This window comes from Arabidopsis thaliana, chromosome 2 (assembly GCF_000001735.4).
Source record: "Arabidopsis thaliana chromosome 2, partial sequence".
NCBI classification, from domain to species: Eukaryota; Viridiplantae; Streptophyta; class Magnoliopsida; order Brassicales; family Brassicaceae; genus Arabidopsis; species Arabidopsis thaliana.
Genome location: NC_003071.7, coordinates 7581470 through 7596431, shown reverse-complemented (window position 1 = coordinate 7596431; position 14962 = coordinate 7581470). Strand labels below are relative to the sequence as shown.

Below are 14962 nucleotides of genomic sequence, written 5' to 3'. Positions count from 1 at the left end.
GCATAGAAAGCAAAAAAAAAAGAAAGGATTTAAAGGAGAACACCAATAGTCTTTCCCAGTCTCTAACAGTCTAACTTTCTGCTATCTTTATGCTGTTCGTAGCCATAAAGTAATACAATTATGACCTGAATGAAGAGATTAAATGAGTATTCTTAATATTAACGACATAAGATTTTAAAATGCTCTTCAAGAAATTCCATATAGTAGGTTTAAATGGTAACCATTAGGTTATGTCCAACGGAAAGGCAAAACGCTATTTTAACGTGGCAATGTTAATTTTTTGTCTCCAACCAAATGGTATTTTTGGTGTGTGACTGTAACAACTGCATAATTAAAAAACTTATTCTTTTTTCCTTTTCATTTTATTATATATTTAAAAAAATTATCTAATTATAGTAGATAAAATATAATTTGTATTGTTATTTAATAATCTAATTAAGTTTTGTAACTAAAAAACAATGTATCAAAATTATTTTTGTATTTTTTAGTTTTAAATATCTGAATTATAATTAGAAAAAATATTAAAATAAGTACGAAATTGATTAACAATACATAAATTTTTTAATTAATCATTAAAAACATAGAACTTTTAACTCGACATAAACAAATTAAAGATCAAGAAGCTCATATTAAACTTTGAAATATTAATTGACTATTTCTGGTCGGCATAGACTAATAGTATGATGTAATTTATTTGTACAATTTTGATTTTTGATTTTTATTTATATTAATTAATAAGTAAAAAAGGATAATTTTTAATTTAGTAATATAATGATAGAGGATATTATATTTAGTGTGATTTTTGGTGTTGTGGTTAGAGAAGGGAAAAAAATTAATGCTAAATTTACACCAAATAAAGTGTTATTTCAACACTAAAATAGTGTTAGGGTGATGCCCTTATCAAAGAGGTACCACTTTGAATAGTTTTGACAGTTATCAACCACAAAAGTTTTATCAAATACGGTACAAATTTTTTTACTCTTACCTTTTTTTGTACAATTTTCTCTTACAAATCTTTTATACAATTTTGTACTATTCTGAAAAAGCTTACAACTCCAGTTAACCGCTTAAATTTCTGGACAATTTTGTGTTATGAATCGAACCTAGTATTCATTGCTCATAAGTATCGAAAGTAAATTAAATTGTAGATCAACTAGCAAAACATACTGTATTAAGGGAAAAAACTTTCGATTTTGTTGAAGTTATATAACATAGATTGTGCAAAATACAATTAATCAAAGCCATCAATTTTGAGATTCCTTAGAAGTGAGATTCCCTATCATATTTTGATCTTATTTTTCTACTGTTCAAAAAATTAGGTCTTATTTCATATCTTTAAAAAACTTTATACCAGTCCTGATTTAAAAGTATAAATGAGAAAAAATTGTATAAAAAAGATTATCTAACACGGATTTATTTATTATATTATTATGTAATGGCTAGATGCTAGATCGAATCGCGTTAGTTATGACTCCTTTACATATTTTCGATGGCTGTAGCATGATGTCAATCTTAGCCTATCTAGTAGTTATGTGATGCGTCACATATGTTAAAAGTATGTATGTCAGACATGATCAAGGTCTAAAGGTGGAAATTGCTCTATCATATGTGGTAGAAGAAAGGAATTAAAATAGTTTGATGAATCATTTGACATACGAGTAAAACATTTTTAAGAATTTAAGAACTTGTTAACTATGATATTTTTCAATAAAAATTAACTTAATACAAATAGTTTATATATTAAAAGAGAGTCATTGTTGTTATGTGGCAAGTCCATAATTTTGTTCATCAACATCTTTTTTTCATTTTTGGATTCATTATATACTTCTTTTTACCAAAGACATTTATTCAAATATTTAGTCTTATATATAAATATTTATTCTCTATTCCTATCAAAAAATAAAAATATTTATTCTGTATTAAGTGCATTGAGTATTTCAATTGAAAAAAAAAATATTTCTTTCCTAAATTATATAATTGTATACATATTTTTCCTATAAATAGAGGTATCATTTAACACACACATCATTTTTCCCTAGATTGTTTTTTTTTTAAATAACTATTTTATTAATTTCGATATGCAATCAAATTTCTAAGAATCCAAAGTTACGAAATTTAGTTACATATTCGAATACAAAAACTACTAAAAATGTATGTATCAAAACATCCATTTTCTTATAGTTTCCAAATATTGATATTGCTTAAGTCAAAGACAATCACAGTTTCTCAATCAAAGCCACAATTCACTGCTTTCAACCTTTTTTAAAAAACTATCTCACGCGCTTTAATTCGCACTCTCCTCTCTCTTTCTTCTTCCTCTGTCCTAAAAACCATAAATGACAATAAATAAAGAGTTTAGTCATTTTATCGTAAAACCAAAAGAAAGAGAAAAAGATTAATCATCATCAATCTAAAGATTTAGGAATCTACAATTTCCCAGTAGACAGATTTCACTTTTGCGTCTTCTTCTTATTCCATTTGATCTAAGTTTCTCGAAATAGGTACAAAGTTCGAGTCTTTTTCTTGTAACCGCGTGAAACCACCAAGAAACCTATAGTAAGAGTTTCCGCAAATGTGAATTAAAGACAGCTCATCACTCTGTCAAACTTCTACAGTATTAAGTTAACGAAGCAGGTACAGCCAAACTAAAATAACGCGGAGTTATGGGAATCATCGACGGTTCTTTGCTTCGGCGGTTGATTTGTCTCTGTCTCTGGTGTCTTCTCGGTGGAGGAGTGACGGTGGTTACGGCGGAGGATGAGAAGAAAGTGGTACATAAACAGCTTAATCAAACTCCGACTTGGGCTGTTGCTGCTGTTTGTACTTTCTTCATCGTTGTTTCTGTTCTTCTTGAAAAACTTCTTCACAAAGTTGGAAAGGTGTGTTCTTTTTTTTCTGGGTTTTTGCTAAATCTTTGTACTTTTGTTGTTTGTGTTGAATTTGAGGGTATATTGGAGATGGGTTCTGTTTGATTTGTGAAAAGGGACTGTCTTTGTCTGAGATTTTGTGTTTATGTTAATGTTGGAATTGGCAAATTTGTCTTGAAGTGAAGAAGTTGTTCTTGATTAATAGGTTCTATGGGATCGGCACAAGACAGCTCTTCTTGACGCTTTGGAGAAGATCAAAGCAGGTGAAAATTTCTTCTGATTACTTGGAATTTTGAACATGTGTGCTTACTTAGCCAAAGGCTTTGACAGAACATTAAGTTCGTGATGTGAATTGTTTCTTTTGTGTTGCAGAGCTGATGGTTCTTGGATTCATCTCTTTGCTTCTGACATTTGGACAAACCTACATTTTGGATATTTGTATCCCTTCACATGTTGCTCGTACGATGCTCCCGTGTCCTGCTCCTAACTTGAAAAAGGAGGATGATGACAATGGTGAAAGTCACAGGAGACTCTTGTCGTTTGAGCACAGATTTTTATCTGGAGGTGAAGCATCTCCCACTAAATGCACGAAGGAGGTGAGAGTTCTGTTTTTTCATTCAGTCACATATTTGTCTTGCTGATCCGAAGATTGTGAGAAATGATACAATGCGTGTGATGTTAATGATGGTTTAGGGTTATGTAGAGCTTATCTCTGCCGAGGCACTCCATCAGTTGCACATCCTTATATTCTTCTTAGCCATTTTCCACGTTCTTTACAGCTTCTTAACTATGATGCTTGGAAGGTTGAAGGTACTTTACCATTTCAAATTTATAGTTCAACATCTCGGTTTCGTTTCCGGAAAGTTTGGTTGTATTAAAGATAATCGGTGTTTTCAGATTCGCGGATGGAAGCATTGGGAGAATGAGACATCATCCCATAATTACGAGTTTTCAACAGGTATACTTATGCACTACCTTTGACCTTTGAGTCTTCTCTATCTTAAATCTGGTCTTATAGTTTCTCTTCGAAATCTTTGGGGTGTCTTTGGCACTGGTTAGTGACTCTGTGTTCTGTGTGTTCTTGCTTTTTATAGACACTTCCAGATTCAGGCTAACTCATGAAACATCTTTTGTGAGAGCGCACACCAGTTTCTGGACCCGGATTCCATTCTTTTTCTATGTTGTAAGAATCATCACCCTCTTGCTTCTATTCTCTTCTTAGTCAGCTCTAGATAATGTAACACACATTACACATATCAAAAATACAGTTGGGAACTGTTTTTAACCTGGTTCTCACTTTGGGTTAATACAATATGTTTCAGGGATGCTTTTTCAGACAGTTTTTCAGATCCGTTGGGAGAACTGACTATTTGACATTGAGAAATGGTTTCATCGCTGTGAGTTTTTTCAACTTATGGGTCCATTTGTCAATTTAGTATATAGTATTGATCTTGCTGAGTCTCTTTGTTGTGGTTTATGAAGGTTCATTTAGCTCCAGGAAGTCAATTTAACTTCCAAAAATACATTAAAAGATCGTTGGAGGATGATTTCAAGGTAGTCGTTGGAGTCAGGTAAACTTATAACACTCTCTTACTTACATTGAATAATTTTCTTTCAACACTAATGATAGTGTCTTATTGCAGCCCTGTCTTGTGGGGATCTTTTGTGCTATTCCTCCTCCTAAATATTGACGGTGAGTATCTAAGTGTATAAAACATTGTTCAATGGACAGTATTCTAATCTTCTTGCTTGGTATTTCAGGCTTCAAGATGATGTTCATCGGCACTGCAATACCGGTTATTGTAAGTTATCTTTCACGTAATTCGTTGAAATCTTCCAAATAATAATATCTTTAAGGACTCACAGTTTTTGACAAACTAGTTTTGTTTTTTTGTTTTCAAGATCATTTTAGCTGTAGGGACAAAGCTTCAAGCGATTATGACAAGGATGGCTCTTGGTATCACAGATAGACATGCGGTAGTTCAAGGAATGCCGCTTGTACAAGGCAACGATGAGTATTTCTGGTTCGGTCGTCCCCATTTGATTCTCCATCTCATGCATTTCGCCTTGTTTCAGGTACTTAATAAACAGAGAAAATCTCACAACACAATAACAAATCCTCTCTTTTCTGTTTCGATTATTTTCTTAAATCGTGTTTTTATTTTGCAGAACGCATTTCAGATCACTTATTTCTTCTGGATATGGGTAACACTTTAGATTTTCCTTTGCTTTTTAATGCATTTTCTTGGTTACAAGAGTAGCTAATCCTCTGTTTACATCCATTGATGTAATGCAGTATTCCTTTGGATCAGATTCTTGCTACCATCCTAATTTCAAGATTGCACTTGTAAAAGTAGCGATTGCGTAAGTGTTATCTAATCTTGAAATTCTCTACACAACATGATCATATACTAATCTTGTTTCCTTTTTTCTCTTGCAGTTTAGGAGTATTGTGTCTTTGCAGCTACATCACACTTCCTCTTTACGCACTCGTAACTCAGGTAAATTTCCTTAGTTCATATGCTACTGAAACTGAACATATCTGTTTAAATATGTAAACTAAGAAAGCTCTGTGACTTTTAGATGGGTTCTCGGATGAAAAAATCGGTATTCGATGAACAAACGTCAAAAGCACTCAAGAAATGGAGAATGGCAGTGAAGAAGAAGAAAGGTGTGAAAGCCACTACTAAGAGACTAGGTGGAGATGGAAGTGCGAGCCCTACGGCATCGACAGTTAGGTCTACTTCGTCTGTACGTTCATTGCAGCGTTACAAAACCACACCACATTCGATGAGATACGAAGGACTTGACCCTGAAACATCGGATCTCGACACAGATAATGAAGCTTTGACTCCTCCCAAATCTCCTCCAAGCTTCGAGCTTGTTGTGAAAGTTGAACCAAATAAGACCAATACCGGTGAGACTAGCCGTGACACTGAAACTGATTCTAAAGAGTTCTCTTTCGTCAAGCCTGCTCCGAGTAATGAATCATCTCAAGACCGGTGAGACTAGTCAGGATTGTGAAGGTGTAGCCTGCGCCAAGTAAAGACTTCTTTTCGAGTTAAGCCTGCGCCAAGTAAAGAACCATCGTAGTAAAGATGTGTCACTCCAGAGTTTTTTTTTTTTTGGTTTCATTTATCTAATGCTATTGTAAATCAATGCCGTGGCGATAAAGTAATGTATTGATGACCATATTAATTAAAATAGGCTGAAGAAAATGAGGGACAAATATTAAGAATCAGTTTAGTAAAAAGGTTAAAAGACTCGTGTAAAGCTCGAAACGATTTTCCAGCTGGTTCTCAAATATCTGTTACAACATAAGGCCACTTTCTTCTCCTCGTCAATTAATAGACTCGTGTAAAGCTCGAAACCATTACCACCAATGGGTAAATCCACTGTAGAGAATTTGCTCCACAACAAAGCAACTTCATCAGTATCTACGTACTTTCTTGGTTACATATATCTCCATCTTCGATTCATCAATCCGATGTAACAGTGAGAGTTTTTCTTCTCTATCAACTGATAGAGCCATATAATCACGGTTCAGAAATGGCGGAAGACAAAAATGTTTAAGCAGTAAAATGTTCATATAAATCTCTCGGTTGTAAAATCAAAACTGTGTAAGCAGTACCTTTTAAGCCAATAAGCATTTCCGATCCCTTCAAAGACAAACCATTAGCAGATGATGGAAAGCAGTCGGAGGGAGGACATCAAGAAACCTCCATGAATCAGAGCTAAGCTCATAGATTTCATACCCCAAAACTTGGTTGTCTGGCATCATCATTTTGTACCGTTTCTCCCAAAGTAAGAAACGGTACAATCTTCTCTTATATAGATTTCATACCCCAAAACCCTAAATTCATTAGGGTTTTCAAAAAAAAAAATCACGTTTACCTCTAAACCAATCTTCTCTTATATAGATAAATCATAACGTTTGTTTGATTTTTCAGTTTTCTACTTAACCAATATTAAACTAAAGTCGAATTGAGATGAGTGGTAGCAAACCACAGTTTAATTAAGAAGTTAATTATAGGCCACATGATTGAGCAAGCCTTTTTGTTTTGTAACACATCTTATCAGCTGCTTAAAATTTTGGCTGCCTCCCATTGGCCAACTGGTCTAAACATCATTGCATTGGCATTCTCATAATCAATCAATCTAATGAGAAACTTTGAATATTTATGAAAAACTGAATAACAACATAACATAAACGAACAATGTAAAAAAGAAAAACACAAAAAAAAAAACACTTTAAAAAACAAAAACCAAAAACTCTTAAACTATAAACTCATGAACACTTAGTGATGAGGTCTGAAAGGGTGTAACCACCACCTGTTGTCAATAGGTGACAACTTCTTCTTGGGAACATTCGGGAAAGTGAAGGCTTAGGTGACGGTTGTCTTAAAAGTCTCTTTTAGTTAATTCATCGTATTTTCGATGGGCATTACGTTTGATGCATAAAGGCCCATATGGGCTATACATGTACTGCGTTTGAGTGGCTTTCTAAGGATTGATGTATTGTCTCTATGAGAGTATTCGTTTAACTCATGGAGATCTACTCTCCACGATATTTTCTGTAAACTTTTCTTTTTGTTGATTAGATAAATAGAAAATTGTGTAGAGCGAAACTTTTAATGAATTAAAATGCGGAAGCGATTAAAGCATGAATAGATAAATTGGACAAGAGATTAAACGAGGGATCATCTAGTTTTTACACTGATCACTAGTCATCTGCTTGCAGAAGAAGTATATCATTAATCAAGCAAAACGAGGGCATAAATTTCTTACAAATAACTTTTACAGTAGGTTAATGATTTTTTAATAACTTGTCCATTTCACATGCATGTGTATCTTTGTACTATACATGCTAAGTGTTTCATTAATCAAGATAAACGTGTCTACGAATAACTTAAAACAGTACAACTTCCCTAAAAAATTCATTAAATGAAAGGTTTTTATAGATTATACATTGCACGGTACGGTTCGGTTACCATTCGAAGTCTAAAAAGAGAATGACGGTTCTGATAATGCTTTTAATCGCTTTTGTATTGTAAATCATTAAAACAGTAAGCCGGATACCGAATTACTAATCAGACCCAAAAAAGAATCTATAGGAAAAATATCAACTGAAGAGCGGGTAGGCTTGACCTTGAAAGGAAGAATGGTGAGCGAGCGGTGGATAGATATGTAATAAATTGTAACGCTTTCAAAATGTCAAAGTCACAAGTCACATTACTCACGAGCCAACACTAACCATGCAACTTTTGTTTTGACATTTTCCTAAACTTTAGGTATAAAATACCCGCGTAATAAATAACCTCTTCATAATTGGGTCCACCCACTCACAGGTCCACACATAAGGAACCGAAAAAGGTAAAATTCAAAAACTTACAAAGTTTTTTAGAGATGATGTGGTGAAGTATTGCATTAATGGAATAATGGGAAAAGAAAGTAATTGCAACGTACGTATAGATTAATCCATTGACACAAATGAAAAGTTTCTTTCTATTTAATGTACACAACAAAGGTTCTCTTCAGAGTAATTTAGGGGAAAAAATGGGTCCATTTCATCAGCAAAGCAGAGAGAGGCTTCTCTCGCAGAATGAATACTCAGATATGTGTTTCCGCAAGATCACAAACCTGTGCGAGTTGGGACATTCCGATCGTCGAAGGATCTTCTTCGCGGTGAAGATGGGAATGGCTCTTGCCCTCTGCTCCGTTGTTATTTTCCTCAAAGAGCCGTTGCATGATGCTAGTAAATACTCTGTATGGGGCATCCTTACTGTCGTCGTGGTTTTCGAGTATTCCGTTGGTACGTACTTCATTCGTTCTTGATTCTTACTATTCATTCAATTTGGGCGAGCATGTTTCTTGTTTGATTGGACTTTTCTAGTTTCTTGTTCATGATTATCTCTCCGAACATTTCCATTGCATAATCTCTCATTGATGTCTCCAAGACCAACCATGGTAAAAATAGACTAACCGTGATTAAAATTAAAAACATTCTTCTTTTCGGATGTCTAAAATGTTTTAGGAAAGATATTTTAGACATCCAAAAAGAGAATGTCTTTAATTTTTCCTATGATTAGTCTTTCAGACACACATGAGAGGTAAGGCAATGGAGATGATCTTAAGCGTTGGAGTAAAAACGGTTTGCTTGTTTACTTTTAATTAAACAGTATTAAGCAGGTCCTAATCAGCAGCACTAGGCAGTTCCATATTCCGCCATTAATCAATTATCTTAGTTTTAACAATTTGTTAATTTTCATTTCCCTCGAGTTTTTAAAATTTAAAAATTAAGTTAATTTAAATTTATAAGTTTTGACTTGGTGAGTACATTTTATCCAACTATAAATATTTTGAAAATACTTCATAAATGCATAAATACTTCATAAATAATTTTATGTATTTTTGAAAATACTTCAGTAGTTATGAAGTTTTGAAAATACTTTATAAACAATTTTAAAAATTAAATAAAATTAAATTCATAAATACATTTTATCCAACTATGGGTTTAGTATTTAGTGTATACTGAATTGATTTGATAGTTACTTTATGCTGAGTTATAATAAGATTAATAAATTGATACAACTATAGTTTATTCTTTTTTGGATAATAATTTTTTGAATTTTGTGTCTGCTTTTTTATCACATGAATTTGTTTTGTCTAATTCTTATTTATGACATATGCATAATGCTTATCACATTTTAATCTTTATTTGCTCGTTTATTCGCTCAAATTTCTCGTAGCCTGTGAGCTTTGATATAATTTTTCTTTGGGCGACTTAAATTCATTTCCCTAACTCAAAGTTTAATTTCAGGAGCAACTTTGGTCAAAGGATTCAACAGAGCGATAGGCACAGTATCTGCTGGAGGGCTCGCTCTTGGCATCGCGAGGCTCTCTGTTTTATCAAGAGATTTCGAGCAAACCATCATCATAACCTGCATTTTCCTAGCAGGTTGCCGCATTTCCTTGTCTTCTTGTCTTCTACATGAGGTTTTGAAGATAAATAGTAACATTTTCGCTTTGAACTTGACCTACCAGGTTTCATTGCTAGTTATTCAAAACTCCACCCGGCCATGAAGCCATATGAATACGCATTCAGGGTGTTCTTGTTGACATTCTGTATTGTTCTGGTTTCGGGGAACAATACCGGAGACTTCTTCAGCACGGCGTATTACAGGTTTTTGTTTATTGTTGTTGGTGCAACCACATGTTTGGTTGTGAATATATTCATATTTCCAATATGGGCCGGGGAGGATCTCCATAAACTGGTGGCCAATAATTTCAAGAGTGTGGCAAATTCCCTAGAAGGTAAACAAATATTACTTCAATGGTCCTTGAAAACAAAGATGGAATTTTTTTATGATGGACCAATCCAATTCGTAAAATGTAAAATCATATTATAGATGTGTATATATATGAAATGAAGATCTTGAATACAAATGGTTTAAGAAATAAATGTTACAATTAGTTTGATTATGAATTTTAACATAAAGTTATTGGAATTTGTTTCTTATTAATATGAACTCTACGGTGAAAAGGAAATGGTGGGCAATCTGGTTTATGGTTTAGTTTAGTTTCGGGGTTTTCAGGTTTTGGCATTTTATGTACTTGTCCCTTGTTTCCTTTTCGGGTTTGAACTGATATTTCAGGTTTTGGTTGATTAAACAATTAGGATGTGTAAATGGCTACTTGCAATGTGTGGAATATGAGAGAGTACCCTCGAAGATTCTCACGTACCAAACATCTGATGATCCATTATACAGTGGGTACAGGTCCGCTATTCAATCTACAAATCAGGAAGAATCTCTGGTACATATGTTTGAAGTTGAGACAACTAAAGAATTTGCATGTTAATAGCATTGAGATTTAAGAAATTCCTCTTTTTTCGCAGCTCGATTTTGCCATATGGGAGCCTCCACATGGACCTTACAGAACGTTTAACCATCCCTGGAAAAACTATGTCAAACTTAGTGGTGCAGTAAGGCATTGTGCTTTCACCGTCATGGCGATACATGGTTGCATACTTTCAGAGATACAGGTTCCTTATTATTACTATTTCATGTTACAAGTTGATGGATTTTGCTTGTGTGTAGAATATGATTGTTTAGTATTACCCGCATCAGTATCCAAGAGTTCTCCCCTCTTTTATTTTTTCTTATATGTTAATGGAGAGTCTCTATATTAGAGACCCCCCAATGGAGATGCCCTTAGTTAATAGACAAATAAAAATGTTTGGTGTTAATTTGGTTACACTTACATGCATGATATAAGAACATTTTATTCCTCTTACAAATTAATGGGGCTTTGTTATATGACAGGCAGCTCCAGAGAAACGACAGGCATTTCGTCATGAGCTTCAAAGAGTTGGCAATGAAGGCGCAAAAGTTCTGCGTTTGATTGGAGAAAAAGTGGAGAAAATGGAGAATCTAGGCCCGGGAGAGATTCTAAATGACGTTCAACGTGCAGCAGAGGAGCTACAGATGAAAATAGACAGTAAATCCTACCTTCTTGTGAACTCAGAAAGCTGGGCAGCTACTAAAGAGAAAGCTGAAGCAGAAGAATATGAAGAAGAAGCTCACGAGACCAAAGTGATCAAATCCTTAAGTCAGATTTGGGATACCAACAGTAGCAGCAACAATCAGAATCCAGCTAGTGGTAATGATGAATCTCAGATATGGGAATCAACAGAGAGTATGATGTTAAGAAACCGTGAGACATGGCCAAGTGTGTCCTTCATTGGTGGTTCTGTGGTAAATGAGACAGTATATAAAGTATACGAAAGCGCGAGTTCTTTGTCTTTAGCTACGTTTGCTTCCCTTCTCATCGAGTTTGTTGCAAGGCTGGAGAACCTTGTAAACGCTTTTGAGGAGCTAAGCACAAAAGCAGATTTCAGAGACCCGGTTCCTCTTAACGTAGTGGATCAAGAAGGATTATGGACAACACTCATGAGACTTAGGAGACTTAGGAGATATTTTGGCAGAAGTTAAAACCGAATCTTAAGGGGACCAAGATGTAGTAAATGTTGTCTGATTTTATAACGAATTTTAATCTATCTGATCATTAAGTCGTTAATTAAATTCCAAAGTGATCACTCGCTTAGGGTTTAGGGCCGGTTTATTTGTCTAATACTTTTGTAAATCACTGCCGTGGTGAAGAAGTAAAATCTTGACTAGCACATTACCCTACCCTTAATTAGGGTTTTTCCTTTTGACATTTCCATTGTTTCATTCATGACCGAAAACATATTGCATTTTCTCGTGGAAACTTTTGCATATTCTCACTGATTCTTAACTTAAAAGATAATCATAAACTTTTATAAAGTATCTCCAACATGTTGCATTATTATATTGTACTTTTATTGCTTTTCCAATCTTCTATAAATTATCTTGAGCAAAACTCATAGATTATTATTAAAGAAATTTTCACAGAAGTGGCTAAAAAAAGAATTGCTCTCATGATTTAGCAAAGTGAGATGTGGTTTTCACCATTTGTCTTTTGAATGGTTTTTAGACCAAAATACCCTTAATAGGATCAACCACCCCACAGCAGTTGGTTTCGGTTTAGTTTCTACGGTTCAGTTTTAAAAAAAAAAGAAAAAAAAACTGAAACGAAGAAACCAAAGAAGAAGAAAAAGAGGAAAAGAAAGAGATGGAGAGATTTGAAAGAGAAGTAGAAAGAAGTTCAAACTTCATTATCCACTTCTTCATATTTCGACATCTCTCCATTGAACTCCAAAATTGAGGAAGAAATTTCTTGTTTTCAGAGATGAACAAAATGCAAAAAAAAATCACAGATTCAAACAATTTAGCTTTTTAAACTAAAGATACTCTAGGTTTACAAGATTTATATATAAATAGTAATTAAAACGTATAAAAAATGAGATTTTGAGAAAACTGCTAAAGATGGCCGCAAAATTAGGTTTGCAGAAAAGGATACACAGGTTGAAGATGACTGGAAAATTATAATTATACCCTTCATTAAATTTCTTCTGTGTACGTATATTCAATTTACAGTGTACGTACACAAAATTATTTAGTCGAACGTATATGGTACGATTTCTAATAAGTCAAGCTATTTTATTACGTATTCTTATATCTCAATAATCTCCATACATACATAATAATTAAATAGATATAGATGGTGAAATAATATTTGTTCCTCATATTGAAAATTATGTACGTATATGTGTAATAATGTACGTATATTTTTGTTGGTAAATTAATGTATGTACATGTGTAATAATATACGTACATCTTTGTTTGTAAATTAAATTATTAAGAAAATTTTATTGGTACAATATTAAACCAATATTGGCAGTGGGCGAGATATATTCTAAGACGTTCATACGATGTGATTTTGAAATATTCTGAATTCTTGACGACTTGAGCAGTCAAATGTCATGGACAAGTATCATCAACGCATACCATCACCAATCTTGTAGGATATGACCTAGGTTGCTTGTAGCAAAAAGATTGTTTGATTGCGAGATAAGACATTGTTTGTTGTATGACTTTTCTGTTCTTAAAAACACTCTCCAATCTATAGTGTACGTACATTGGTACAAACCATGTTGACACATACTTCTTGGAGTCACAGCTGGTGTACGGTCACCCGGGTGAGAAATGTTATCTCCGCCAGGTACACGCTGACTTGTGTACGTACACTCTGCCAACAGAAGACTGAATTCCCTTGGATGTTGAACAATCAGCTGTGTGAGAATGACGTTCTCCTCAACATTCCCTATTCCATATTCTTCTACAATTTCATCGTTCCACTTGTTGTAATCATAATCTTCGCCACTACTTTCACTACCATCAATAGTAGGATCGATGGTACTTCCCCCATAGATCCATCGTCACCCTGATAATCATCATACCCATCACCATCTTCGTTGTCCCCCCATCTTCATCCTCATCTGTTTTATCGTCTTCAATCTCGTCTTACTAATCTATGGCCTCATTATTTTCATCAACATTTAAAACACTATCACACACACGGTCACTTTCAGCATCGTCACCATGAGTCCTAGAGACATTATTCCCGAGTGTCTTGACGGTTGTAATGAAAGAGACAAACAAGTTGAGAGAAGGATACCCACCACGAATAAAAAAAATCGTATCCCACCCTCACTTGACTGTCAATGTAGACAGGAGGGCGTTTAGTATCTATCATCACTAACATCTCTCCCGTATCCAGTAACTAATTATGGGATTGATCTATGGACTTCAAACTGAAAGTCTCGCTTAGTGTACATACAAATTCCGTGTACGTCATGTTTTCCTTAACACGTACACAGCGACCAAACATGTTTTCCTCTGGTTCAAATTTCCATTTTTCTTCTTTGTATCTCCACTCACCGACCATAGTAAATACGAGATTATCCATTACCCAACTGCTTCATAAATTCAGGAGAAACCCAATAAATGCAACTGAAAACATGATTATATCGACAAAAACAAATAGAAATTCGTTATACGCACTTATAAACATAAATATCTACACATTTACCATTTCAACCAACAAAATTAGAAATAAAAAAATTCTGGATTTTTTTATAAAAAAACAAAATTGATTTCGAACACAATGAAGATCATAGTGTATTATAACAAAAAAAATCTTTAAAACTTCATTACTTACACGATAATGCTTGTCTTGACCCCAAACTTCGTAAATAAACAAGATCAACACATCTTCAACATCAATGTACGTTAGCAATTAATGTTTGTTTCTGGGTTCATCTTTAACTCAACAATTATTATCAATAATTTTATAATATTATAACATGTAATGATGATTTTGCATTAATTGTGACAAGAGTCACGTCTAAACTTTTTGGGCCATTAAATGTTGATGTCATTTAGTTTTTAAAAGAAAAAATCTCCCTTCTAACTGTACAGCCGCACTCCTCAAAGTGAAACAAAAATATCTCCAACTAAACCGGAACAGTGTACCTAACTAAACCTGACTAACTAAACCGTACATTCAATAGTTTCTCAACTGTAGCAGCAAGGGTAAAATGGTCAAATTTCAGCTGAAAAGACAAAACGTGAAAACCACATTTGACTTTGCCAATCCCTGAAAATAAAACA

General features: G+C 33.9%; 2 protein-coding genes and 2 pseudogenes across 5 annotated transcripts; 2 read left to right on the top strand and 2 right to left on the bottom strand.

Annotated features, from left to right (window-relative positions):
• Window positions 1-2236: 2236 nt before the first annotated feature.
• MLO8 (Seven transmembrane MLO family protein) lies at window positions 2237-6137 on the top strand. The gene is made up of 15 exons (NM_127302.3): window positions 2237-2879; window positions 3073-3130; window positions 3240-3463; window positions 3561-3677; window positions 3765-3825; window positions 3962-4050; window positions 4190-4264; window positions 4350-4438; window positions 4511-4560; window positions 4629-4669; window positions 4770-4943; window positions 5037-5072; window positions 5164-5231; window positions 5308-5368; window positions 5451-6137. The coding sequence occupies exons 1-15, from the start codon at window positions 2664-2666 to the stop codon at window positions 5871-5873; spliced, it is 1782 nt and encodes a 593-aa protein (NP_565416.1). The 5' UTR covers window positions 2237-2663; the 3' UTR covers window positions 5874-6137.
• A 30-nt stretch (window positions 6138-6167) lies between these two features.
• AT2G17477 lies at window positions 6168-6624 on the bottom strand (annotated as a pseudogene). Its single transcript has one exon.
• A 1680-nt stretch (window positions 6625-8304) lies between these two features.
• ALMT6 (aluminum activated malate transporter family protein) lies at window positions 8305-12060 on the top strand. Of its 2 annotated transcripts, none has more exons than NM_001335552.1 (6): window positions 8305-8679; window positions 9688-9825; window positions 9912-10181; window positions 10546-10682; window positions 10765-10911; window positions 11192-12042. In NM_001335552.1, the coding sequence occupies exons 1-6, from the start codon at window positions 8358-8360 to the stop codon at window positions 11858-11860; spliced, it is 1683 nt and encodes a 560-aa protein (NP_001325206.1). In that variant the 5' UTR covers window positions 8305-8357; the 3' UTR covers window positions 11861-12042. The 2 variants fall into 2 exon arrangements, with proteins under 2 accessions (NP_001325206.1, NP_179338.1); NM_127301.3 differs by having other exon boundaries at window positions 8405-8679; window positions 11192-12060.
• Window positions 12061-13201: 1141 nt separating this feature from the next.
• On the bottom strand, window positions 13202-14258 carry AT2G17460 (annotated as a pseudogene; the record flags this gene model as incomplete). Its single annotated transcript has 1 exon — window positions 13202-14258.
• Between the last annotated feature and the right edge of the window lie 704 nt (window positions 14259-14962).

Bases quoted from the DNA above. Each gene is read 5' to 3' on its own strand.
- MLO8 (NM_127302.3), top strand. From the start codon at position 2,664: ATGGGAATCATCGACGGTTCTTTGCTTCGGCGGTTGATTTGTCTCTGT. The intron at 4,561-4,628 runs GTGAGTATCTAA...TTGGTATTTCAG, and splicing joins CCTCCTCCTAAATATTGACG to GCTTCAAGATGATGTTCATC. The intron at 5,073-5,163 runs GTAACACTTTAG...GATGTAATGCAG, and splicing joins CTTATTTCTTCTGGATATGG to TATTCCTTTGGATCAGATTC.
- ALMT6 (NM_001335552.1), top strand. From the start codon at position 8,358: ATGAAAAGTTTCTTTCTATTTAATGTACACAACAAAGGTTCTCTTCAG. The intron at 8,680-9,687 runs GTACGTACTTCA...GTTTAATTTCAG, and splicing joins GGTTTTCGAGTATTCCGTTG to GAGCAACTTTGGTCAAAGGA. The intron at 10,182-10,545 runs GTAAACAAATAT...TTAAACAATTAG, and splicing joins TGTGGCAAATTCCCTAGAAG to GATGTGTAAATGGCTACTTG.